At 33.8% G+C, this 24,352-nt stretch overlaps 1 protein-coding gene across 1 annotated transcript in view; it reads right to left on the bottom strand.

Annotated features, from left to right (window-relative positions):
- Window positions 1-24,340, bottom strand: part of LOC106662511 (hydrocephalus-inducing protein homolog) — a 42,803-nt gene extending 18,463 nt beyond the window's left edge. Inside the window, exons 1-44 of the mRNA XM_014386663.1 lie at window positions 24,306-24,340; window positions 24,019-24,245; window positions 23,702-23,941; window positions 23,517-23,644; window positions 20,687-20,873; window positions 20,373-20,629; window positions 20,195-20,317; window positions 20,013-20,096; window positions 19,760-19,947; window positions 19,469-19,701; window positions 19,232-19,408; window positions 19,025-19,166; window positions 14,535-14,630; window positions 14,230-14,462; window positions 14,118-14,171; window positions 13,908-14,054; window positions 13,633-13,842; window positions 13,340-13,570; window positions 12,927-13,039; window positions 12,705-12,870; window positions 12,486-12,645; window positions 12,288-12,426; window positions 12,107-12,227; window positions 11,910-12,046; window positions 11,663-11,846; window positions 11,384-11,604; window positions 11,010-11,227; window positions 10,829-10,942; window positions 10,650-10,769; window positions 10,327-10,527; window positions 10,157-10,268; window positions 9,763-10,095; window positions 9,497-9,690; window positions 9,267-9,418; window positions 8,938-9,208; window positions 8,750-8,871; window positions 7,468-7,545; window positions 3,705-3,810; window positions 3,333-3,637; window positions 3,177-3,257; window positions 2,996-3,089; window positions 2,719-2,939; window positions 2,555-2,661; window positions 16-145 (exon numbers count right to left, since the gene is read on the bottom strand). Coding sequence (XP_014242149.1) covers window positions 16-145; window positions 2,555-2,661; window positions 2,719-2,939; window positions 2,996-3,089; window positions 3,177-3,257; window positions 3,333-3,637; window positions 3,705-3,810; window positions 7,468-7,545; window positions 8,750-8,871; window positions 8,938-9,208; window positions 9,267-9,418; window positions 9,497-9,690; window positions 9,763-10,095; window positions 10,157-10,268; window positions 10,327-10,527; window positions 10,650-10,769; window positions 10,829-10,942; window positions 11,010-11,227; window positions 11,384-11,604; window positions 11,663-11,846; window positions 11,910-12,046; window positions 12,107-12,227; window positions 12,288-12,426; window positions 12,486-12,645; window positions 12,705-12,870; window positions 12,927-13,039; window positions 13,340-13,570; window positions 13,633-13,842; window positions 13,908-14,054; window positions 14,118-14,171; window positions 14,230-14,462; window positions 14,535-14,630; window positions 19,025-19,166; window positions 19,232-19,408; window positions 19,469-19,701; window positions 19,760-19,947; window positions 20,013-20,096; window positions 20,195-20,317; window positions 20,373-20,629; window positions 20,687-20,873; window positions 23,517-23,644; window positions 23,702-23,941; window positions 24,019-24,222 — 7,134 coding nt within the window. The 5' untranslated portion in view covers window positions 24,223-24,245; window positions 24,306-24,340. The remainder of the gene's footprint in view (window positions 1-15; window positions 146-2,554; window positions 2,662-2,718; window positions 2,940-2,995; window positions 3,090-3,176; window positions 3,258-3,332; window positions 3,638-3,704; window positions 3,811-7,467; window positions 7,546-8,749; window positions 8,872-8,937; window positions 9,209-9,266; window positions 9,419-9,496; window positions 9,691-9,762; window positions 10,096-10,156; window positions 10,269-10,326; window positions 10,528-10,649; window positions 10,770-10,828; window positions 10,943-11,009; window positions 11,228-11,383; window positions 11,605-11,662; window positions 11,847-11,909; window positions 12,047-12,106; window positions 12,228-12,287; window positions 12,427-12,485; window positions 12,646-12,704; window positions 12,871-12,926; window positions 13,040-13,339; window positions 13,571-13,632; window positions 13,843-13,907; window positions 14,055-14,117; window positions 14,172-14,229; window positions 14,463-14,534; window positions 14,631-19,024; window positions 19,167-19,231; window positions 19,409-19,468; window positions 19,702-19,759; window positions 19,948-20,012; window positions 20,097-20,194; window positions 20,318-20,372; window positions 20,630-20,686; window positions 20,874-23,516; window positions 23,645-23,701; window positions 23,942-24,018; window positions 24,246-24,305) is intronic.
- Window positions 24,341-24,352: the final 12 nt, after the last annotated feature.

The following is a 24,352-nucleotide window of genomic DNA, read 5'->3' as shown; positions in this document are numbered from 1 at the left end:
ATCATTTTGAATTACTTTGATAGACAATGTGGGAGGGTCTAACGAGAAATTTTCTTCCGGCTGTTTGTAAAAGCTAAAATGTATTTCTTCAATGTCTACATGAGAAATATTGACTATTTTGAAGATGGCCTCAACTTGAAATAGTCTGAAAGCACAATACATTTGTATACAATAATTTGTTAGACAAAAATTACTAATCTTGCAAGATTCAATTCCTTTTATTTATTAATTATGCTGTTTTTCCTTTGTACACTTTCATAATAAATTGAATTATTATTGCTTTTTTTCTAGTTTTAGTTGTTTTTAAGTTTTCTCATGTTTTAATCCTTTTGTATATAGTTAACTTTCTTTCAAGTGCACAAAAAAACTATTAAATGTAGTAAAAGAATGAATAAAACAGTACAAAATAGCATTAAACTGTAGGTTGAGATCATCTCTTACCATCCTGATCTGCCGATTTTGATATTTGGTATGTCAGAATCAGGATCTATCATACCACACCACCAAGCTACAGGACAATATAATCACAAATAACCAAACATGTTTACCACCTTGTAGTCCTCAATAAACATTCTTATAATTTAAAAGAAATTGTCAGGGGTGTTAGTGCCGCAACGCACTGACACGGCGCTCATCACTATAAGGTAAAAGTTTTTTTTTTCCCCACCGGTGCCCTGAGGGTTTATATGACCTCTCTGCTGTTGTGAACCCTCGTAAAAAAAAAAAAAAAAAAAAAACAGACCAGCCAATGAAGTCGCTAAATGGCAAAACAATCAATAATCTTCAAATAAAAGGTATCAGACTCATCGATGCTCTTGTTTGAGAGATACTCTGTACTGTAGTGCCTAGTGCCTTGGGAAAATGATTTTCTGGGTCATTAATGAAAGACTGATGAGGCACCTCAGGCCGGGATGTCTCAATCCATGAAGCTGACCACCACAATCTAGCCCACTAATGCTTAAAATACAATTGATAGATGTATTAGTCAGAATATGTATAGTACTGCGTCCTTCATGAGCTGTATCCCCCGTTCTGTGCTTAAAGCCCACCAGTGGTAAGTCCTAGTTCATTAGGGAACTTGATAATTAGGCCCAGTTTCAGTAGTTGAATCCCTTCTACAGTTATGTTGTACATCCCAAAACATTTCTTCATGCGGGCAAATGTGGTGCCACAGTTTGTTAGTAGGTGTGTTTGTGTCCCCTCTGCTTCTTTGCAGAATCTGCACAAGCCGTGTTGGATTATACCAATGTTCTTCAGATACCCATTCAGTCTTCAATGCCTTTCAAAAATCCTGGGAGGATTCAAAGTTTTTCTTGCTTCCTGTAATGCACTTTGTTGTTTCTTTCCTTCTGAAATTTGCTAGAAGGTCCTTGGATTGCTTATGCTTAATGAGTGAATTCCACTGTTCCCTCATTTTCTTTTTATACTTAGGTCTGAGGTGCTCATTGACAATTTGCATTCCTATGCCACAGAAGGACGGCTCAGTCCTATCAGCAAAGGTATTCGCTTTCTCGTTGCCTTCTACTCCCACATGTCCTAGGACCACCACTTTGTTTTGCATACCTATTTTGTTTAGTTTGGTTGTGCAATTCAGCATTATCTTTGAGCTAATGGTGTTTGAACTTAGTGCTTTGATGGCTGCTTGGCTATCTGACATGATAGCTATATTCCTGTTTTTGTACTCTTTTTCTGATTGAATAAGGTACATCTCTCGATTCCGTGGACCTCAGCTTGGAAGATAATGGTGTATTTTCCCATGGGTTTCGAATATTGAGTTCCAGGAGTAAATACTCCTGCTCTATGATCCATCTTTGTACCAGTTGTTTTTCTCTCTTCCCCATTCCTTTTTGGTACCTAAGTTTATTTGGAAATTTTGGTTAAACTCAAACATCCTGTTCATGTCGTCTACTGGAGCCATAATATTGGATGATTTTTATTAGAATACAGTGAAAACTACTAAAAGGAAACAAGCATCGGTAGGTCGGGAAAACAGATAGGTTTCCAGGTCAAGAGAGTTGTTAGGTTGAGGATTTAAAGAGGAATCAACCTCATTTGATAAAGAATAGGCCATGCGAGGTTGACACATGGAAACTTACTTTTAGAGCAAAGCTTACATGTGTGACCAGGATGTAGAGAAAAGTCGCTGATATGTACCACTTTATTAAGGTATCATTTCATTCGTTCCACATACAATTGGAATACCTAGAGGATGACAGTGGATATTTGGGTCCCTTGTTCCAATTTTTGGAGGAAATAGGCTGTTTTATTATATACAGTAGTGATAGATAGATCTTTTTTTGTGTTTATTGAGATTAAATGTATTTACTAGAGTGAATGTGTAGTGGTGGATGGTGGAATATTGAGAAACCAATCAACTCTCAATTATATTAGGTTTCGTTGGAGCTGAAGTGACCTAGCTGTTGACAGCCCTTAGAGCCTACTTCAGCAGTGGTACAGATAATATCAGTTAGTCTGACCCTAGACTGCCCAAATTCTCCAGCAAGAGCTAAATAAGTTTAACAAAATGTCAAAAATAACAATGAAATGTTTTTACCTTTTATTGGTTATCTGAGTGCTTGATGGTAAAATATGCCCAAAATAAAATTGCCCTTTGTTCAATATATAAACTGGGCTGTTTGTAATAGGTTCTTCTTCAATTACCTTTAAAAAATATATATATTTAACAAAACTGTCCAACTGTCCACCTTGTCTTCCTACTTCTCTGAATAGTGTGTATGGGCTGTTGTCAATGTTTGGTATATCTGAGTTTCCGATAATTTTAATAACATGGTTCGAATAGTTCCAGCCGGCTACCTTCATAACCAGAGATAGTTTATAACTGTCGAAGCCTTTGGGTGTGAAGATTACAGGCCACGTAGCTTCTTCACCTGGCTGTAGAGTGACCCTCGCACCAGGTAGAGTAAAAGGATACATTGCCTCTGTAATATTACTTAATGCATTTTTTTTAAATCATAGTTTTTCTTTTAAACTTTACCTTCCGGTTTTGGACAAGTAATACCATATACTTCAAATGGATTTCCAGAGAATTTGTCCATTTCGTAATCATCATATTCCCATTTTGGAAGAAACTATTTTTTTGTGAATTATTAGTCAATTTAAACATAATCATCTTGTTAAGATGTAAGTAAAAATTATATAATAATTGTTATATCTACCGTGTGACTTTTCTTCCTTTTTTTCATTAGTGAGGTTTTTGAGATGTTGCGTGATGATGGTGCTGAAAGAGGTTTCTCAACCTAAAATGTTTGATTAATTATTCAGCAACAATAAACCACCAGAAACTATAAATAATTTTTTGTTGAAAAAATTACAGTTTTAGTCGTTTTTATCTTTGGAATCGGAAAGTGTTCTTTGCCCAGATGATTCATAATTGATGATTCAGAGTATGTCCTCGTTCTTATAATGGAAGAATGCAATCTGTCTTGAATTGATCCCAGGGTAACTGTCTGTTCGCTGGGTTGTGATTCATATTGGACGCCGGCGTTGACCTTGTTTTTATCTACATACCTGTCAAAAGACAAAGCTCGTGTTTCCTTCCGTAAATCCTCAGCAATCAACCAATAGTATAATGATGGTTTTGGAGGATTCAAATCGTACATTAAGTCTTTTTGGATTTCTAAATGAAAACAGTAATTAAATATATTATATATTTATTTTTTTTTTTTAAATAAAACAAAACTCACTGCTGGGAACAAGAAATTCCTCATGCGAGGACAAACCGATGATAATTTGTTCCATTGCTCCATGAGAAAATAATATATAATGCGGTATTCCTTGAGTATACTTTTTCTGAAAAATAAAACAGAATGAAAATTAATAACAGTCTGTTTTTCAAAATGTAGGAAAGTTCAAATAGTGCAGTTATTTCGATTTACATTATGCATATCATATATAAAACAAAACATTCAAAGTGTAATTGTGAACAAATATAAAAAATAAAGTAATCTGTAGTAGTAATCTGTAAGTACGCTTAACATCCATTACATTTTGGGTGTCATGGATGAGAGGAGCCTGATCGCTGAACAATACTTCCTTGCAAATAATTTTCCCAGGATATGAACCGCTAGCATGATTGGATGTAATGATTCGGCCACCATGGCCCACTGTTCACATATATAATATATATTGAAACTGAGGGAGACCTATTAATAAGTTAAATAACTACGAATAATAGGATTGTTTATAATAGTAATTAATTTAGTGATGGTAGACCACCGGTGTTGGGTCTTCCCAAGGGAGGTGGATGGGAAAAAATCAACTTGTTTAGACAATTAATATTATCTTTTTTTTAATTACTTTCATAATTTTCAGGTATGATCAATACCATAAACCTGAATCAAAATAACCATTATAAAAAATGTATAAAGAAAAGAACTGAGGGCTTGAACCTACTGAAATTAATCTTGATTAAAGAAAAGATAGATGTCCTAACTTTCTATTTTGTCTAATGTAACTGTAAAACTTTGTGTTTTATGGTGTGAATAATGAAGTAAAACTCTTAACAAAGCGTTATATATTTTCTTTAATCTTACATCAACACCGGTTTTTTACAATCTCCCAAAAATCCCCAATAACTCCCCCACAGGTGCCACCTTACCATATACAACATCCTCACTCAAGATGCTTTAACGTTGAAGCATCTTTGTACTTTCAATCCTATTGGTATCTGAGGGGTTTGGTTATGGTTCTCCCAGAGCATATAGTCATCTGACCTCCGAATCTCCGGTTGTCCTCCTTTTGCTCCAATAGTCTGGGCCATGTAGATTGTTTGGCAGGTTTATCGTTTTGTGCTGGATGATCAGGATCAGTAATGGTGGGCTGCTTTCAGTTGATTTGCGACCTCAGATGGAATTGGTTTACGAGACAAAGCATCCACAACGAAAAGATTTTTTCCGGGAGTATAGACGATATTATAGTCATAACGCATCATTTGCATCCTGAAGCTTATGGTCAGTTTCAATGGTGTATTTTTTCCTAACAGGAAGTTTTTCAGACGGTCGCTAGCCTAGGTTGCTAACGCCTCTCGCTCAATATTTGCATTATTTTTTTCAGCGTCCTTGAAATATAGGCCACAGGTTTTTTGACTCCGGCTTCTTCTTGGAGTAATACGGCGCCCAGTCCTTTGGTTGATGAGTCACAAGACATGATTGTTGGTTTGTTTAGATCGATTTTGTTAGACAAGGGATGAACTATGCTAAAATGGTTGTCATCCCCATGAAGCGTTGGACTTCCTTTACATCCTTGGGTAGTTCTATTTCTGTAATTGCTTTCACTTTGTTTGGATCAGGTGCTACGCCTTCTTTCAAAACCACGAATCCTAGTAATTCAACCTTTTGTTCAACCTCTGTTTTCCCTTTATTTAGAGTTACCCCAGCTTTCTTGATTTTTTCTAGAACCCTCCTCAGATATTTATTAAGTGTTTTAGTGATTCTTTATTCTTAATTCTAAGTGTTGATGATTGACTGTTACATATTTTTTACTTTAATTAATACAAGATATCTTTTTGATCAATCCTCAACATTATGATTCAGCCTTTAATGGATCGTTTAAGTGGTCTTTCCCCTCTACTTTATTTTGCATTTTTATTTTAACAAATGAAACAAGCAAAGAATTGTGTGTACAAAACAAACAAACAACAACTTCTGTCCAAAAAGTAAAATGAAAGAATCATAAACTGAAGTGTATGAGAGTTTTGTATAAAACAAATGGTGGCTATTTTACAAAAAAAACCTTAGAAACCAAATTGAATTGGTCAAAGCCAGTGAATTACAGAAACTATGCAATGAAGTGGTTAAGTTAACTGGAGTCTACCAGCATGAACCAGCAGTAGGGCCCGTACGTTTCCGAAGAAGAATTGAAACAGCTTTTTATCCAGAAAACCTTATAAATAAATTAAACCAAAAATTCAAGAGGATGAGGATCCTCCCTCAATCTTGGAAGTAACATACCAACGGATAAAGCATTAGGATTAGCCAGTTAGTGAATCTGTCGGAGGAAGGCCAAAGAAGAAAACTGATTGCTGTGAAACAAGTTCAACGGAAAAAGAAAAAAACCTCAAGTTACAACAAGTTGCAAATTTAGAAAGCTGAGTCCGATGAAGATCATATTTTGCATCATCCAAAATCTTTATCAAGCCTTCCAAAACAAGAACTACGATTTCAATTCTATCCTCAAACGATGGCCAAAAGTCACAAGCATCTCCCTGCAATTGATTACAGCTTCTGGATCAACCTCCAAATTGACATTATGTACAATCACCGATGCAGTTATGTGGAATATGAGAGAGAAAATGAACTGTATAAACGCATGGCTCATCTCCAACAAACAAGTCATTCCCCTGACTTGTACATTCTCCATTTGGTACCTTAGATAGAAATGTTTCAGCGCAAAAACTACAATTACAGAAAACAGAATACCATCAACTTTACCAAGAAATGTGAATATTTGCCATTCCAACAGTGTTACTTCTGAATAAGACATATCAGCAAAAGGTCCCATGAAGAGAAAGTTTCTACAAAGCCTAGACTATTTTAAGCAAGATTAAGAAAGCTTGGAAAAGTAGCAGTTGCTCTTAAAAAAGATCCATTAAAAGCTGAAGCAACATGTAAAATATAAATGCAAAGTATATTTTGGGCACATTCAGTCAAATGTAGCCCCCGATAATTCAACAACGATTATACAAACTGTTGTTCAAGTTGATACACCAAATCTATGTTGTTCAATACCACAGATGTTTAACGATGAAGATGCCCTTGTTAATGCAATGTACTTTTACATCAACAGTTTCCGCCTTAGTAGCATTTTGTGATTTCCTTGTCCCTAACCAACCGTCACATCCAGTAGAAAATTTCCTAATGTATGTAGTTGCTTTTTCTTTAGGTATTTTGTTTTGTTGGTTTCTTTGTAGAAAATATTTTTCCTTGGAATATTCTGTTGTGTGTTTAATGCAAAATAATTTTGTGGACGGTGTTCAAGTGGTAAGGGCATCCAATTCTTATTTGCCAAGCTAGCAATTCTGGGTTTGAATCCTGGCATAGCACTTGGCTTTTTAATTGAAAATAATATGAAAAAAACTTTAAAACAATATTTCCTAATAATAAAAGTAAATTTGTAGATCCTTAGTAAAAACCGTAAATATTAAGTACTCCAATACTCAAATTTGAGTGAATGGTATGCAATAGGAAAAAATGTATCTAAGATGAGTGAGAGTGTTTAGATAAAACAAAATCATTGGCAGCTGAAATGACCAAGTTGATAACCTTGGAGCCTAAATTCAATAAGCAGGATGGGCACGACCCCGGACCGAGAACAAAATTGACTAAAGAAATTTAATTCCTATTCCAATTCCAAAATCATAGATAATATGTAAAATTACTATTTAAAACTTAATAAAATAAATTAATGTTGCTGTTATTATTATTGCAATAAGTGAGTTGTGTACATTACCGATCTTAAGAATTTGACTTTTTTCGATACTGAATCTCCATGTTCACCTTCATTAATAATATTTTCTTCACTTTCCTCCTACAAGTAAGTTCAGCTTTAGTTATAATGTTTTATTGCTTTATTATTTACTCGAATGATTTTTTAATAAGTTAGTTATAACAGTGTATGGTACAATCTTTCAAATAATTAATCTTTATGTAAGGTATTGGTTGAGATAAAAAAGTCAGTGTCATGAGCAGGATTCGAACCCACGACCTTCAGCTAAATACGCCGCTACTCTGCCACTTGAGCTATTGTGACTTCGATCCACTCGGACACCAACTTCCCATCTCAACCCCAAATTGAATAATGAGGACAGCAAAAAAGCTATACTAACATAAAGAAGAATCTTTAAAGGGACAAAATGTAAATGGATCATAATGAGAGAAAATATGATATTCATTGCTCTTAGGAACAACATGTACAGTATATTTGATTTTAAACAAAACTTCCAAACAAAGCTCCAAGAAAGAGTGATTAAAGGGGAAAAAGACCCTCTGGAAGACACTATCTGTCTATAGTTCTAGGTTGCAAGAAGGTACAGAATATTTCACCCCAAAACTAAATATTCAGAACCCATGGGCTTGTACGCCAGTATCTTTCAAGGTTAAATCAAAGAGATGTACTCAATTTAAATTAAACAGAGGATCTAAAAGCTGGATAGTTCGGCAGCCATCAGAGTATTAAACCCGAATGTCATTAGCTTGAGAATGCTGAATTTAAAAAACAAAATAGGTCTATTAGGTCCCAGGACATGCAGGTGTATAGTACGCTGATAGGTCCTGAACCTTTTTGTGGTACAGAGATTTATACTTTCAACTAGCATTCTAGGAAAGAAATCTGCATGAAAATGTGAAAACACTGGAATTCTGGACACAAACAATCCATAAACCTTCTGGTGGCTAGATTTGTTAAGAAAGAAACAACAGCATTTATCAGAGGAAGCAGGAGTTTTAAGTTTTTACTGAAAACTGGATGGGCCCTTGAAAAAGTTAAGCATTAACAAACACGGTATGTGCAGATTCTGCAATGAGGCCAAAAAGACCCCAACGCACCTGCGCCTATTAACTGTGGTGCTACACTTACTTATACATAGACATAAAGTAGCAATAGAAAAAATTCAACCACTAAAACTGCCTGCACCTAATAAACAAATCAATTGATGAATTGGGACTCACCAATCAATTTAATTATCATTGTTAAAAATTTAAAAAAAAAAATCATTGAAGTTGCTTATTTTCACCTTTCTAGGGGGATCCATTTTATCAAGAAATTCTATCATCTCTTTTGCATCCCTTTCATATCTCCAGTACATTTCTTCTAAAATTGTGTCGTTGATTTCTTTCCTTATTTTTTCAATTATTTCTGTTGATGAATTTTGATTAAATTGATGAAACCCGCTTTAACTTATAACTATATTATTGCATTTACTTTTGTCTATTGTAGAAGTTTCTTTTGCTTTTCTTTCTTTAGCACTTCGAGATAATAATTTTGATCCACGAGAGCTCATTGAAGCTCTTCTAGCAGATGGGTGTTTTGAAAGTCTTCGTTTTGTAGATTGAGAGTCCTTTCCTGCAGTTTTTTCATCGTTACTTATCGATTTAGATGACTGGCGTCTATTCTGTTTATCCCCAGTTGCCAAATATTTTGCCTTTTTTTCAGCTTTTATAGAATGGAGTCGTTTTGTAGTTTCTTTCTCTATCTGCATTTTAATTTGATTTTATAGAACAACACAAATTAATTAATTTATAAGTGCTAACCATCAAAGCTTCTTCAACTTCCAATGTTCTTTTGTGTGCAAGTTTGAAAAATTCCTGTTGCTCATCCAGTGCTAAGTTATTTATAAATTCTTTTCCATCCATTTTTTCAATAAAATTCACAAAATCCATTTTTCTTTTAAAAACAAATTGTTCTGAAACAAATAGTTTACTTTTTTTAATATTGTTTTCATTATAAGAAACTAAATATATAAAAAAAACAGTTTGCAGACCTTCTTTAATTTTTATAATAGTCTGCTCTCTTAGATATTTATCAAAACTTGAATGCAACGTTACAGCATAAATATCATGATTTGAATTTTCAAAACATTTCCAAATGAGTCGTAAAATGTCCATAGGATTTTTTATTATTTCATTTTGCATGAAATCCAACACTACACCCTGCTCTACCATTAAACTGCAAAGTCTAAAAATCATGTACCAGCATTAATAAAGTTCAAAAATGTAACTTTTAATTTTATGTGTTACATAAAATCACCTGGGACATATAAGCTCTTTGATTATTTCATGCGATAAGTCTTCAAAAACTCTGGTATCAGTAATCCAACTAGGTTTGCTTATTGTCCCACTTGTGCCCCTTGTTTTTTTGGCCACGCTTCCTTTTTTAGCAACACTTTTCCTTGATACACTTTTTCTAGACACACTTTTTCTAGATACACTTTTTCTTGACACACTTTTCCTCGCTATGCTCTTTTTTGATTCCTTTCTAGCCATACTTTTTCTTGTCATGCTTTTTCTATTGCTCTGCGATTTTCTCTGGCCTATAGAACGTATGCTACTATGATGTCTCAGCGGAGGGTTGTCACTATAACTGATAAACATATTTAATTAGTGCAATATAACAAACTTTTAAGTTCAAATTTAGACAATACATTGTTAAAAACATTTTATCAATTGCATCTTGCATTTTCTTTTCTTTTCTTTTCTTGTTAATAGCTTCAAATTTAACGGTCAAGTTCAGTTGTAAATCGTGAATGTCTTTTTCTATAATAAATAATTAAAAATTTAATATAGAAAAATTACACTTATGTATATAACATACGTAAATCCATTTTCTCCGGGTCTCCATAATGATACGGGCTTATTCGCAGTATCTCCAAACAATAAACCTTGTTTATAGCAGTTCTGACATATTTTGCAGCATCGGTTATTTGATCTGTAGCTTGTTCGAGAATGATATCATCAAGTGTCATATACTTGTAATTGTTCTGAGTTGCAAATAATTTTGCATAGTATTTATAGTCTGTAAGAAAATTTTGCACTTTAAACTTTGATTTACTTTAAAATAATCTGTACAATTTATCGCATAGACTTGATATTTAATTGAGATTTTTACAAAAAAAAATATATTGAGAAAATATTTACCTGTTCTAGGTCCACCACTGAACAATATTAACTTTCCTTTTCCTTTATTATTTTCTTTTTTTATATAGAACAAATCCTCTCTTGGAATTGAAGGATGATCTTCCAAATACTTTAAATATTCTAAAAGAAGAATTATGATTAAAACTGGTTACATACTTGCAAAATATTTTCAATCGTACGGTTTATAACTTCATCAACAGTTGGCGCATCTGAAGCTTCTTTAAAAGTTTTCAAAATCTCTTTCTCGCTTTCCTGTTTTGCAATTTTTTTAATATCCTTATTCGACTTGGGCCCTTTTAAATAATGAAATCATTTATATTAAATATTAATTTTAGGTTGTTTAAATAAAACTCTATTTACTAATTATTGTTTTTGAATGTTGAGACATTTTCCTTTGTATTTTTGGCTGGTTTTTCAAATTCTCAAAAAAATTGACAGCGGCCACGCCCAACTTGTTATAATAAATGTCAGTTAATTTGCTATTCAAAGAACTGTCGAAGCATTCTAGTGGAATAAACAGACTGGGTACTTGGTAATATCTACTCAAAGCATTGAATACTTTTTTCTCTTCTGTTGGCCTGCAAATTATGAAATAAGAAATTATAGACATTTTGATTGATAATTAATAAAAGAACCATTAAATTGACCAATTTGTAAGAATTCAGTGAGAACAAGTTTTTGTTTTTATTATTTTACACGATTACAAATACTACCAGGATTTAAATTATTCTTACTCAGCATAATCTGGAAAATACACTTCCATTGGATAAGGGGTGTTGTTGACAGCTTTAATGAATTTTTCCCTGACGTCCAAAAATGGTATTGTATTCCCAAAGTCGATGACTTCAGACTCGACAAATGGCAATGGGTCGACAGCTTTCCCAACGACCCTCAATTTTTGATAACTGCCTTGGTTGTGAACACAATAAAATTCAAATATTCGCTCATATGAACCCTGTATGTACATGTAAATTTAGATTAATTGAGCTTGTAATTGTACCATACAATCATACCTCAGATAAAGGGATGAAATCGATAGATATCAGCTGCAGAGAGTCAGGCTGTATCAATCCGTAATAGGGGAAAACTTCAAACGGAGAATCCATAAAATCTGTAAACCATTTTGGATCAAAACTTTTGGCAGGATTCCGCTTTACTGGCCTCTGAATGCAGGACCATTCGACAACACTTGCAGTACTGAAAAAAAAGCAAATTTAAAAATTAAAAACAAAATAATAAAGTTTGATGTTTTTAACCTACTCATTGCGCAGAACAAATTTTATAACTTTCTTCTGGCTGCACTTTATAATTCCAAAATTCAATTTCTTTTTAAAAGTCAACTTCGGTATCGTTAAAACTGCTTTAATTGTTATAGGTATAACCACACCACATTGTATCTGAAATATTGTTGAAAATATCTTTACAGCCACAACAATCATTGACTTTAGAACAATTACCTTCATTTTGAAATGAAAATGAAAAGGAGTTTCCACTCTTTTTTGATACTTAGTCCCAGGTGAAAATATCATGGGGATTTTCTTTGTCGCTCCAGGTTGTATACAGAATTCTCTCGTAGTCCTGGAAATAAATATGAAAATATACTATGCAACAATATAATAATAATAAAAACATATCTACTTTATTTCTAATCCCACTGTCTGGCGTAAATCATGGACTCCAAGAGGAAAAATAAGGCGAACGCTGACAGGCAACACTCCTTGGTTGTGCAACGGTATTGTTTTAACTACTGTTGTTCCAAAGCATATTCCTCCAAAATCTTTAAGGTTAAAACAAATTTTAAAAATTTATAATTTCAAAAGATATGTTTGAACAAACCTATTTTATAGCCAGGGACGTAGAAAAAAGAGAAATTAGTTGTATTGTCATCATGAAATAAAGCATGGCTTTGTATGTAGTTAGGAAGAATATCATTATAATTATGAGTAAGTTCCCTTTCACATGCCAATGATATTTCCTCAGTACTTGGCACAAAATCCTGCATAAAAATATTAATTAAAATTATTAGAAAAAAAGTAAAAGTTGTCTGTAACATACTTTATCAGTTATGAAAACCCAATCTTCTTCAAATACTTCTGGAATAAATGGATCTTTTGGCATGAGAAGACACACATTTTCTTCTTTGTCATTCTCAACCTTTTCAGGCTTTTTGATCAAAGATTTATCAAAATATTCACAACATAGAGCACCAATTCCTTTATAACTGAAACACAAAGGCATGTAAACAAATTTACTTCCACAAAAAATTCACACATTTACCAAAGAACAATTGGAATTTCTGCACTACTTGTATCTTTTGTGGTTAGAACTGCTACTTGAGGCATTGTTGCATAACCAGAAATCCTTAAGTTATAGGGCAAAAGGCAGGAAATCTAATGGCCAAAAACAAAGATCATAATTACGAAAAAACAATATACAAGAAAATTGGTTAACTTTTTAATTTCTAAATAAATTAATCATCTTTTGTGAAAGGGAATCATGGTAGCTGAGTGGTTAAAGCGTCAGACTCAGCTCATACTCTGTCATACAGTCATGGGTTTGATCATTACCGTCGCCCCTAGAATTTTTTACTCATCCCCAACACAAGAAATTTAGTTAAAAATACAAACTGTGGCTTAGTAAAAAAAATTACATTAATCTTCATTTTATACTATTTTTGTTTACTAACTTACATGAAATGTTAAAAATTTTTCAATTGGGCCACAAACTCCTGGGTAAAGGGTGATTTCAATATCCATACTAGATTTTCCTACGATAGTTCCATTTGTTGGAACGACGGTGTATGTCCTTGGTTTCATTTCCTCTGTTAATGCATCTCCTACTGGCATAAGGACTTCAAAATCAAACGTGCCAGAGCCAAGGTTGTGAAGCGTAATTTTTTCCCTCCATATTGTGCAAAATTTCTAATTTTAAAAAAAAGTTGAAATTGATAACTTTTCAAAATATGTGTCCTATTAACTCATACCCTTATGCCGAAGTCAAGTTCATGGGGTGTGATTTCATACTGCACTTTCCCACAAGCGCCGACAAGTGAAACATATTCAGAAGGGCCTCCTTTTACTTCAATGACAGCTTTTCCTTTTGCAAACCCAAATTCGTCAGGCTTAAAAAACGCCGATATTGGCAAGCAAGTCATAGCTGGCAAAGTACCAAAACTAGGTGTCAAATCTAACTCCTGTTAAATTCATACCAGATTAGAGTATTATGAGTAAAAATGCCTGAAATAAAAATTGCCTATACCCAAGCCATGTCTTTTTTATAATATGGTAGTTGCAGCATTATTTTTCTGTTATGCAATTCAATCCCTTGATTGATGTACTTAGCAAGTACTGGACAAAGAATTTCAGTTATTGCAAAACAATTGTGATCATCCACATTTAATATCTGCTACAGAACAGAAAACATTAATTAATTTTCTTTTAATGCAAATATGTTAATTTTAAAATATACTTCATTTGCATCCACTTCTTCTTCATCTTTAAAATTCTCCACTGGTTTTACAACCTTAAATAGATTAATAAAAAAAGTAATATTGTAAAAAAAATTAAAATTATAAACTAACCGTTTGGTGGGTTGGTTGTTTTTTTGGTGCGGAAAATTGTGAGAGTTTTTTATTTGAAGGAACATTTTTCATGGCTGCTTTTATAATACCTCCTTTTCGGACATGTTCTGGGACTCTAATCGGGTCAAACGGCGCTGACGCATTAGCAATTAATCCTTTATGATATGAAAGAAAATGCATCATTTTCATAACTTTTCTATGGACCCGAAGTTGTATGGCATCTGGATTTGTTTCTGTTTAAAACACGCAGAATATTATTAATTTTTATTTGTGTCATACTGGGTTTTAAGCGGTATGAAGCTCACCGGACTCATTGATAAGTGCAGTTATTATATCGACTAGATAGGTTAAAGTAGCTCCACTAAATGGTCTGGATGATCGTTTACGATAACTGTCATCTTCTGCAAATAAATTTTTATAATTTTTAAATTTGTCATTTTGTTATTTCACTGTAAATATTTCAACTGTCTTGTACTCAGAATTAAAATCCCTCTCAAATTGTTAACCAATGCTATTAACTAATTCAGCAAAGTATATTAAATAAAAATAGATTAAAACTTCTAAAATTTTGTTTCTGCAGAAAGCCTCATTTTGAAAAGTCGTGTAAAAAAACTAGAAGTAACCAAAGCATTGTTAGGCCAAAAGTAATAAAAATTAAATTCCTGAATTAGCACATATATTTACATCCAAGTATGTTGGATAAAGGATGCTAATCGAACCAATTAAGTATGAAATTAAGTTTCTCTTTCCCAGGCAAAACAGCCCAGATACAAACCGAATATCTCCAATATGCACTCTGCCAAAAAGTGTCGTTCTGACTCAACAGTGCATAAATTACAGAGAGCATCCCAGAGACCCCACATCCAAAGAGTGTACAAATACAGTAATTATTTTTATCCAATTCATCACTGAAGATAGTGCAAAGCCGAAACACGTTTGTGTAAAATCAAAACCAGCGAGTGTAGATGAACCCAGTAAATGAACAAGTGCCAGTCCAACAAGAATATTTATGTTAACTCCGGTGAAGAGTTACCTGCATAGACTTAGGCACTTTTTTCATTACGTCTATCAAAGGAGATAAAATTCCTTTTTTCCCTAGATACCATATGTTAGATATCAAGGCTTGGGTGTCCCCACAGATGTAGCATTTTCTTATAAAGTTTCGCATAAAGTTTCGGTCTGACTGGGACTTTGAATGCCACATTACTTTTATTGGAATAATAAGCACAATAAGCCTACAGGAGCCTATAGTCCTTCAATCAAATGTCAGGGTCATAAAATAAGTCTATATCATTTTTTGATGGTAAATTGAATTAAATTTCAGGTATTTGTAAACAAAGTTAATCACCTATGCATAAATTATGTTGTTCCACTACCTGTTGCCTTCTTCCATGTCATTTTATAATTCCATCCACCCAAAACCTCTGTGGTATTTGAGAGATGAACTCCTCGATGTGCTTGAAGTGAAGTTAAGTTTTAATGGGGTTTTACAGAGCTCGGAATAAGTAAAAATCCCAGGGGTAATGTCAGGTAAATACACTGAGTGTAGGTAGCACAGCCCAGCCAAGCTCCAGCTATTTCTAGCTTGTCTGTAAAGATGCTTGAGGCAAGAGTTGCCCTAGTAGAAAACAATCTCCTTGCAATTAGCAATGCCAGTCGTTTTTGGTCAATTACTGACTTTAATTGCTGCTACTTTGGTTGGAAGAAACTCATAAAAAGCACCCCATTTGAGTCACACCGAATGCACAATTTGGGATCAAATCTGGCTTTTGGAGTTGTTAACTGTAGGTTACTTTTTCTCTAGGATTTTTCTGTCTGAGCCTTGTTGTAAAGGACCCACTTTTCATTGGCAGTTATCTTTTGAAAAATGGGTCATAGGGGACCGCGGTAGCCGAGTGGTTAGCATGAGAGACTCTCACACCGCGGTCGTGGGTTCGATTCCCACCATCGCCTCTGGCCCTTTTTTCACAATAACCCCCCCAAATTTGAACACACAAATATGAATTGTCACATGGCCAATATGCATAGTTCATAATGCAAAATAAAAAATAAAAAAAAATGGGTCATTTAGATTGTGTTTTAAATGGGAAATCACAGATGGAAATACGATTGAATAAATTTTTCTCATTCAAAATCTGAGGAACCCATATCCATATCCCCAACTGCTCTCAGATGAGTTGAAATGCATATATGGGATGTATCTCTGCAATGCCTAGTATCCTGAGTTTTGTGAATTTGGTCATCAACAGTTGAAGAATGATTAAAACGCTCTGCATTTTCCAAATTAAAATACGTGCTTTTTTCTATCATCAGTCATCACCATACACATCAAAAATTTTTTGGCAGTCGTGAACTGCAGTTTTCTCTTGGTTTTCTCTATTAAAAAAACCATTAAATGATAAAAAAAAATTCACTATTCTTCCTGAATTTTAAATTAACAAAAAAAAAAAAAACACCTTGTAAAAAATGTCCTCCCTCATGCTTGCAACGATTTCGCCAAATTTTGAAATTGGATTTTCCCTATGGCGGTGTTATTATCCATTTTTTTGGGAATTGTCTCACCCTGAGAAAGGGTTTGAGGTGCGATTTGGGGCCGGAGGCGGTGTGGAAGAAAGAGGGGAAATGCAGGATAAACAAACTCCTCAGCCCACGGAGTGAAGCATTTTGAAATATATGCCAATCAGAGGTCGAGCTAATAAGTGGTAACAACTGTCCAGCAAGAAGACATTTTCCAGCCATCTTGGAACGGCAAACCTGGGATCCTGGAAATTCAAGTCTACACGAGGTGCCTTTTGAACGATGCATATTAACCTTGATTTTTGTCAAAGCCAGTAATTTCAAAATTATAATTTTTCGCTGAAGTTAAAAATTTTGTTTTAAAAAATAAATACTTTTTTTTTCTTTTACTTAAAGGAGTAAATTTTTAATTTCATTTCTAATTCCGTTTTATTTTATTATACATTCCCCTTTCTTTTAGTTTATAAATAAAAAGTTATAACGAAATTAGAAGTGAAATAAAAAAATAAAAATGTACACCTTCAAGTAAAGAGAAAAAAAATGTATTTATTTTTTAAAACAAAATTTTTTAATTTTGATGAAAAATTATAATTTTGGAATTACTGGCTTTGACAAAAAAAAAAAAAAAGGATTAAAATGTATCTTCCAAAAAGGTCACTCGAAAATCTCAAAACTAATGAGTAAGTTTAACGGTCAATTATTAAGCATTAGTGATAAAAAGATTAAAACCCCTTCGGGGAAAAAGCACTTTCAGGTAGTCACCCCTTGTGATTATAATTATAGTCTGGATGATGACCATCGTAACATAGACTGCTACACAGATGGATTACTTATCAAAGGTAGAGGGAATGGTGCAGGAATCTACATACCAAAATTAGGAATCAGCATTTCCTCCCCTCTTGGCAATAACATCTCCGTTTTTCAGGCGGAAATCTGGGCCATCAATGTGTGTTGTACAACACTTATGGAAAATAAAATTAAGGGAAAAGATATTAGAATTTTTTCTGACAGTCAGGTCTTAGGTCATAACAAAAAGATTTGTCAACCTCACGACTGGTGGAGGAAACTATAGATCAATAGGATCTCTTTCAGGTTTGAGAACAAGGTAACCCTTGTTTGGATACCAGCACATAAAGGACACCATGGCAATGAAGAGGCGGATGGCCTAGCCAGAGTTTGTCGGGCCACAACCGGTATTACCTCACTCTGTGAGCACAGCGAAAGAGAGTATTAATAACTGGGGTATGAAACAATTCCTTAGGGAGTGGAATTTATCCCCCGGACACAGGCAATCGAAAGAGTTTGTTAAGGCAATCAAACCAGCAGAATCGAAATGGCTATTCTCTACCTCAGGAGACTGATTCTGACGGGCCACTGCCCACTGAGAAGACACCTCTCCGTAATGGGTACCCTACCAGATCCCTTTTGCCGTTTTTGCGAAACAAAANTATATATATTCCAAAAAGGCATCTCGTGTAGACTTGAATTTTGCGGGATCACAGGTTTGCTGTTCCAAGATGGCCGCAAAATTTCTTCTTGGTGGACAGTTGTCACTACTCTTCTTCACTGGGAACTAACGATAATAACAGCCCCACACCAGTTGTTTGTCCAGGGGCCGCGGTAGCCGAGTGGTTAAGGCATCAGACTCTTGGCTAGTAGATCCCGCAGTCGTGGGTTCGATCCCCACCGTTGCCTCTGGACTTTTTCTGACGCCTAAGGGGACTGGTGGCCGCAATTGAAAGAAATTGACATGACACTCATCAATGGAAGGGGCGGGATCGGATCTCAGCAACCCTGAATTTAGTCCCAACCCCCTTCAAAAATGAATTTCTTCGATGGAAGAACACCGGTACAACGGGGGCTCAAGTTTTGTGTTGCAAGCCCTCCCCCAAAATATGGAGCCAGGGATAAAGTACAATAAGCTGTATAGCTCAGCTGCAGTGCTCAGGAGGGAACTCCTCCAGTCCCTGGTATCCATTGTAAAAAAAGAAAAGAAAAAAAAAAGAAAAAAAAATTGTTTGTCCACTATATCCCCTCTTTCTTCCACACCGCCTCCGGCTCCACATCGCACCTCAAACCCTTTCTCAGGGTGAGATGTGAGATGATTCCCAAAAAATGGATAATAACAATAAAATCCAACTTCAAAATTTGGCGAAATCGTCGCAGATATCTCAAACAAAACTTACAAATACTGACAGAGTTATTTTACAGCATTTTAAAATAGATTAGGCATTATTATTATTATAAATATATATCATTTTAACATAATTGTTCTCACCATAATCATCATCTGGTAAATCATCATTAAACCTCACAAGACTTCCAAAAAGGTTTTCAAAGAAATTGCAAGGCGTCTTATGCCAAGCTGCTACGTGGCGAAAAGGTCGTTTTATTGTGACCATTTGTTCATCGTCACTATGCTGAAAATGGATTTTATTGCCAAATTAACAATTAAAAGAATAATTTTATAAATCAATTAACACACCCATTCAAATGTTTCTGGTAGTATTTTCCATTCAAAACGGATCGCAAAACAAGTCTTATTACAAATAGTAAATAATTTAACATTATCCATACAAGGCTGACATATTCCAAAGTCAATATTGAATGTGCTTAGATTAACATTTGGATACATGATTTCACCTATTAAAGGTACTTTTGTCTGAAATTGAAATTTCAATTGATTAAAAGTTATAATTAAGTATTATGAATTATTAAATACCTTGTATTTATTATCAATCGTGACAATAACATTTCTTTTGATAACTTTGTTATGCCGATCTGGCAAAAAGGCATTATACACTACAGTGAATTTTACATCTTCTAAGCCTTTTTTGTAATATGACATTTTATGCTTTAAACTCTTTTTGTCGCCTAGAAGATAAAACGGCCTTGGAACACTCACTTGAACTTCAGAATTTGGGAAAACCATTTCGGATGTGATAACAAATGTAGCTGAAAAGATGAAGCATTAATAAATCAATTTTCATAAGTTACAATCGTGACTGTATACCAGTAAGAGGTTTGTTTGGTGGTTGATTAGGTGGTATAATTGTCATAAAAAAATGATATCTATCGGGATCAATAGTGATTATCGGCTCAATGAAATTTACACTCAGTCTAGTTTTGCTTAGTTTCATCCTTTTCCCCTTGCCACCAATAATGGCATACAAAACATAATCAACTTCGTAATAACCAGGGCTAAATATTTTAATAATAATATATAAATAAATGAAACTGAAGAACAAGAATTAAATTTTACTCACGTGTTACTGTACATCTCTACGTCAAGACTTTTTGTCTCTCCTCCTTGCAATGCCATACGGAAGGGATTAATTCTTATGCTAGGTCTATTAAAAAGAAAAAATAATCAATAAAAATCAAACATATGTCGCATGCGTCATAATCTTATGTGTAAACATATATAAAATATTAAAAATTAGTTTACCCATCAGCCAGTGTATTTCTTATTCCTCTGAGAAATCCCCCTTCAACCTGAGCTGCCCATACCAAGTGATGACGCCGTGTGCCTTTATTCTCAACCAAAACGGAAAACATAAATAATTCAGACCTATAAAAAATTACCAAATTATTACACATAACATATACACATTTTCTAAACTTACCTGAAAACGCTCCCAAAGTGAATATTTTTAGTGATATCAGGAGTGTAAAGGACAGATGAGCCTATGCCAGCACCGAACAGAAAGACTTCACATGTCTTTCCATATTCAATTTCAAATGCCATAATTGCCCTAAACGATCCGGCATCGACCATGTGAGCGGTGACGTCCAATGTCATTGTCTCTTCTGGCATTAATACGCCTGATGTGACTGATGTTCTCCAAGGGATTTTAGCGCATTTTTTCCTGTTTATTGTTAACTAAAATGCAACGGATTAAAGAAAATTATTGTTTTATTTTTTTAACCTTATAAGTACCATTTCTACTTTCCAATTTGCTGGTATTGGGGAAATGTTTGTCAATGTCACTGTCTTTGTCGAATCTGTTAATAAATCAATTGGCTCCCAATGGACCATGCAGGGTTGAACTGCAACACATGGGCCAATGCTGGATATGCATAATTTGCATAATGTGATTGGTGCATCCAATCCAAATATTAAAATCCTAAAAAGTATTTTTTTTATTATTTTTATCTAATAACAATTTCATTAAACAATCAAAATGATCAGCAATGACTGATTTATAAATAAAATATACTAAATGATCTTTCTTCTTGGATAATTAATGAAAATTGGCATTATTTTAAATTCAAGTTCAAGTCCTTTCATTTCAAAATTGTTTTTGAAATTCTGGTCACAAAGATCATTTTGGTCTGCTCATCCCTGCTGGCTTAGTCTGTCAGAAGCGTTTTGGCATTTTGCAAAGTGAGTTTGTGTGGTTCTGTGAAGTCAGGTGAACAAACATAGATTATGCCAACACATGCACACCATCCTCATGACTTTATAATAGAGACTTGATTTCAAAGAATCACATAGATACACTGAATGAAATGGCAAAATTTGTCTGACCATCCCAGCAACGATAGATCAAACTGATCATTAACAAAAAATATAAAACTAATCACTTTCCTGGGTTTGTCTTCTTTCATTGTCTGTATTTAAATTATTCAGAAATCGTGAGATGCAGTCTGGTGATGTAGGTTTCAGAAAAACATTTTCTTTATCGTGCCAACGTTTCGATCTTTATTGAAATCATCTTCAGGGCCTGGGATTTACGAACATTGTTTACATATAACAAATACAGGTAGGATGTGGAAAAAAGTGAATTTATACAATGCAAAAAAAACATATTTTTTATATTCAATCTAAGTATTTCTACTCACTCAAAGTATTTGTTTTCTGCGTAACAAAAAACACGTACACAGAAAACAAATACTTTGAGTGAGTAGAAATTCTTTGATTGAATATAAAAAATATTACAATTAATTAAGGTTTTTAGTTGAGATAAAAAAAGTCAATGGCACGAGCGGGATTCGAACCCACGATCTTTGGCTAGATACGCCACTGCTCTACCACTTGAGCTATCGTGACCTCAGGACCTCTTCTTCGCTACCGCACGTGTTCGAGGCAGTTCACGCAAGCCGCAAGCTTAAAGACTTTGTGTACAAGTACATCCGCAATTTATTCGCGACCGTTTTTTCATAAGTGTCGATTTCTCCGCATTTGTTTGTGACTCGCCGCTCCACTCGCTGACCTCACCCGTGAGTTTTCGCTTTAGACAATTTATGTTTTTTTCTTTTTTTTCTCTCTTTGTTTTTATTAAAACTGTATACTTATTTTATGTTTGATTTATTTCGTTTGTATAAAATCTAAATTTAATTCCTCCTATTCTTGTACAATTATAATTAATTTCAAAATATTGCCTTATTGTCATTTATTTAAACATATACATTAATTGAATTGTAATTGACTTACAAGTATTGTGGGCTGGTAAGTGGTAAGTGTTAAGGAATTATAAAGATTGAATTTTACTTTTTTTTTTAATATGTGAGATGTTGATGGACAGCAATCTGGGAAAAATTTATATTTAGCGGATTCTAGAGAAAATTTAGAGTTTTTGAGAGTGAGGGATAATCCTCAATTGAGTTGGATCGCCCTTGCTCGCACATTTAATGATCCTTGAGGTCACGATAGCTCAGTGGTAGAGCAGCAGCGTATCAAGCTGAAGATTGTGGGTTCGAATCCCGCTCGTGCCATTGACTTTTTTATCTCAACTAAAAACCTTAATTAATTGTAATATATTAATTGGTTAAGCGGACCACGAAATTAGTGAATATAAAAAATATATTTTTTTGCATTGTAAAAATTCACTTTTTTCCACATGCTACATGTATTTGTTAAATTTAAACAATGTTTGTAAATCCCAGGCCCTGAAGTTGAACTCAATAAAGATTGAAACGTTGGCACGATAAAGAAAATGTGAAAACTAACAGCCACTAATCACCACACATTTGTTTGGTTAGGGATGGTATTTGTATTTAAAATTTAAAAAATATATATTTATTTCACCATCAAGAAGAGTAGACAATCCAATAAACATCAGGCATATAAAGCAGGTTCCTCAATATGTCCAGCATGATTGAAGGGTGCCTCTTACATAGACATTCACACTCATAAATTCAGTAAAATCAGCAAAAAATCAGCATTGAGTAACCAGGCTATAGTTCAAAATGAAAATTATCAAAAAAAAAATCATTTCCTCTCCTCTGATGTCTTGAAAGAGTTGTCACACTCTTACATATTTTGAAACAAGCATATATAAACGGAATATAAAAAATATATCTACAATTATGTTATTATTATCAGTAATGACATAAAATTAAAAATGTACATTCTTTTACAAAGAAAAATTCTGCTGTAAAATAATGTGAAATTATTGTTCATAATATTTGTTTACCTTTCTAGTTTATAACAAATTCATAATTAAACGTTGTTTTGGCATTGAAAAATACAAATCTGGCTTTTGTGGTAGGGTGTGTAACTTTTGAGCATTCATAGCTAGCCCTAACCATGAAATTTATACTCATTATCTTGGTATAATTATAAAGTACAAAGTTTATTCGTTTCCTACTGACCTCACTGCTTTGAAATTTATTAATCAATAATAAATTCAAATAAAAAAGAACATACAAACTTACCACTGCCCACCAGTATGATCAGAAACAAATTTTAGATGAAATTAAGATACTTCTTAATATCTATTCCTAAGATATGGTATCAAAATGTGTCAACAACAATTGTAACTTACATTACATCTTTTTCAAAACGACCCAATTTGGTGGGTATAACAGTTATTTGGACATCGGAACAATGGTGAGGTTTTAATATACCATTGACCACATTTGTATGGTAAATAAGTGGATCATCTTGATTTGCCTGGAGAAAAATTAATAAAAAATTATATGCATACAAAATTTAAAATGTTATTATTACTTGTTGTGGAATAATAACAAAAAATGATGACGTTTCTGACTGATTTTCTAAGCTGACTGTGAACGTTTTTGGATAGTCAATAAATGCAAATCTGTGGTGTATTTCTTTTGGCCTGAAAACGATCTTCGGTGGTTCTGCTATGTATCGGATTTTAATTTCCATATCAGGGTACTCTTCATCCCAAAGGAATACTTTCAAAGGTTTAACACAAATCCTTGAAACATTTGCTAATACAGTAACCTAGAGTTATTTAAAAAATAAATAAATAAATAGAGAAATCCATTATGCTGTACACCTTTGTGGTTTAAAATATTTACATAAACTTCTGTGGATGCATTTGGAGCCAAAGTACCCTGTTCCTCCTTGACAGTTATTTCTTTTGGGTCTATGTTAAAACATGGTTTGCCGATAAATTGCAACACATTTTGGTGGGCATAATCCCAGCAGAGCATAGCAGGCTCTATTCCATCCTCAACTTCAAATCTGTAGTGGATTGCAACAGGTGAATGGTTGGTCATCATCAAACTCGAAGTCACGGGAAATCCTTTTGTTTCAATCAGTTAGTAACTTTAATTCGACTTAAACTCTATTTATTATCGCTTACCAAACGGGACATAGCCAAAATTCAAAATCTTATGATCAAATGTTAAT

This window comes from Cimex lectularius, unplaced genomic scaffold, assembly GCF_000648675.2.
Source record: "Cimex lectularius strain Harlan isolate CLEC.00 unplaced genomic scaffold, Clec_2.1 scaffold193, whole genome shotgun sequence".
Classification (NCBI taxonomy): Eukaryota; Metazoa; Arthropoda; class Insecta; order Hemiptera; family Cimicidae; genus Cimex; species Cimex lectularius.
Note: the sequence above shows the minus strand (reverse complement) of the source record. Positions and strands in the feature narration are given on the sequence as shown.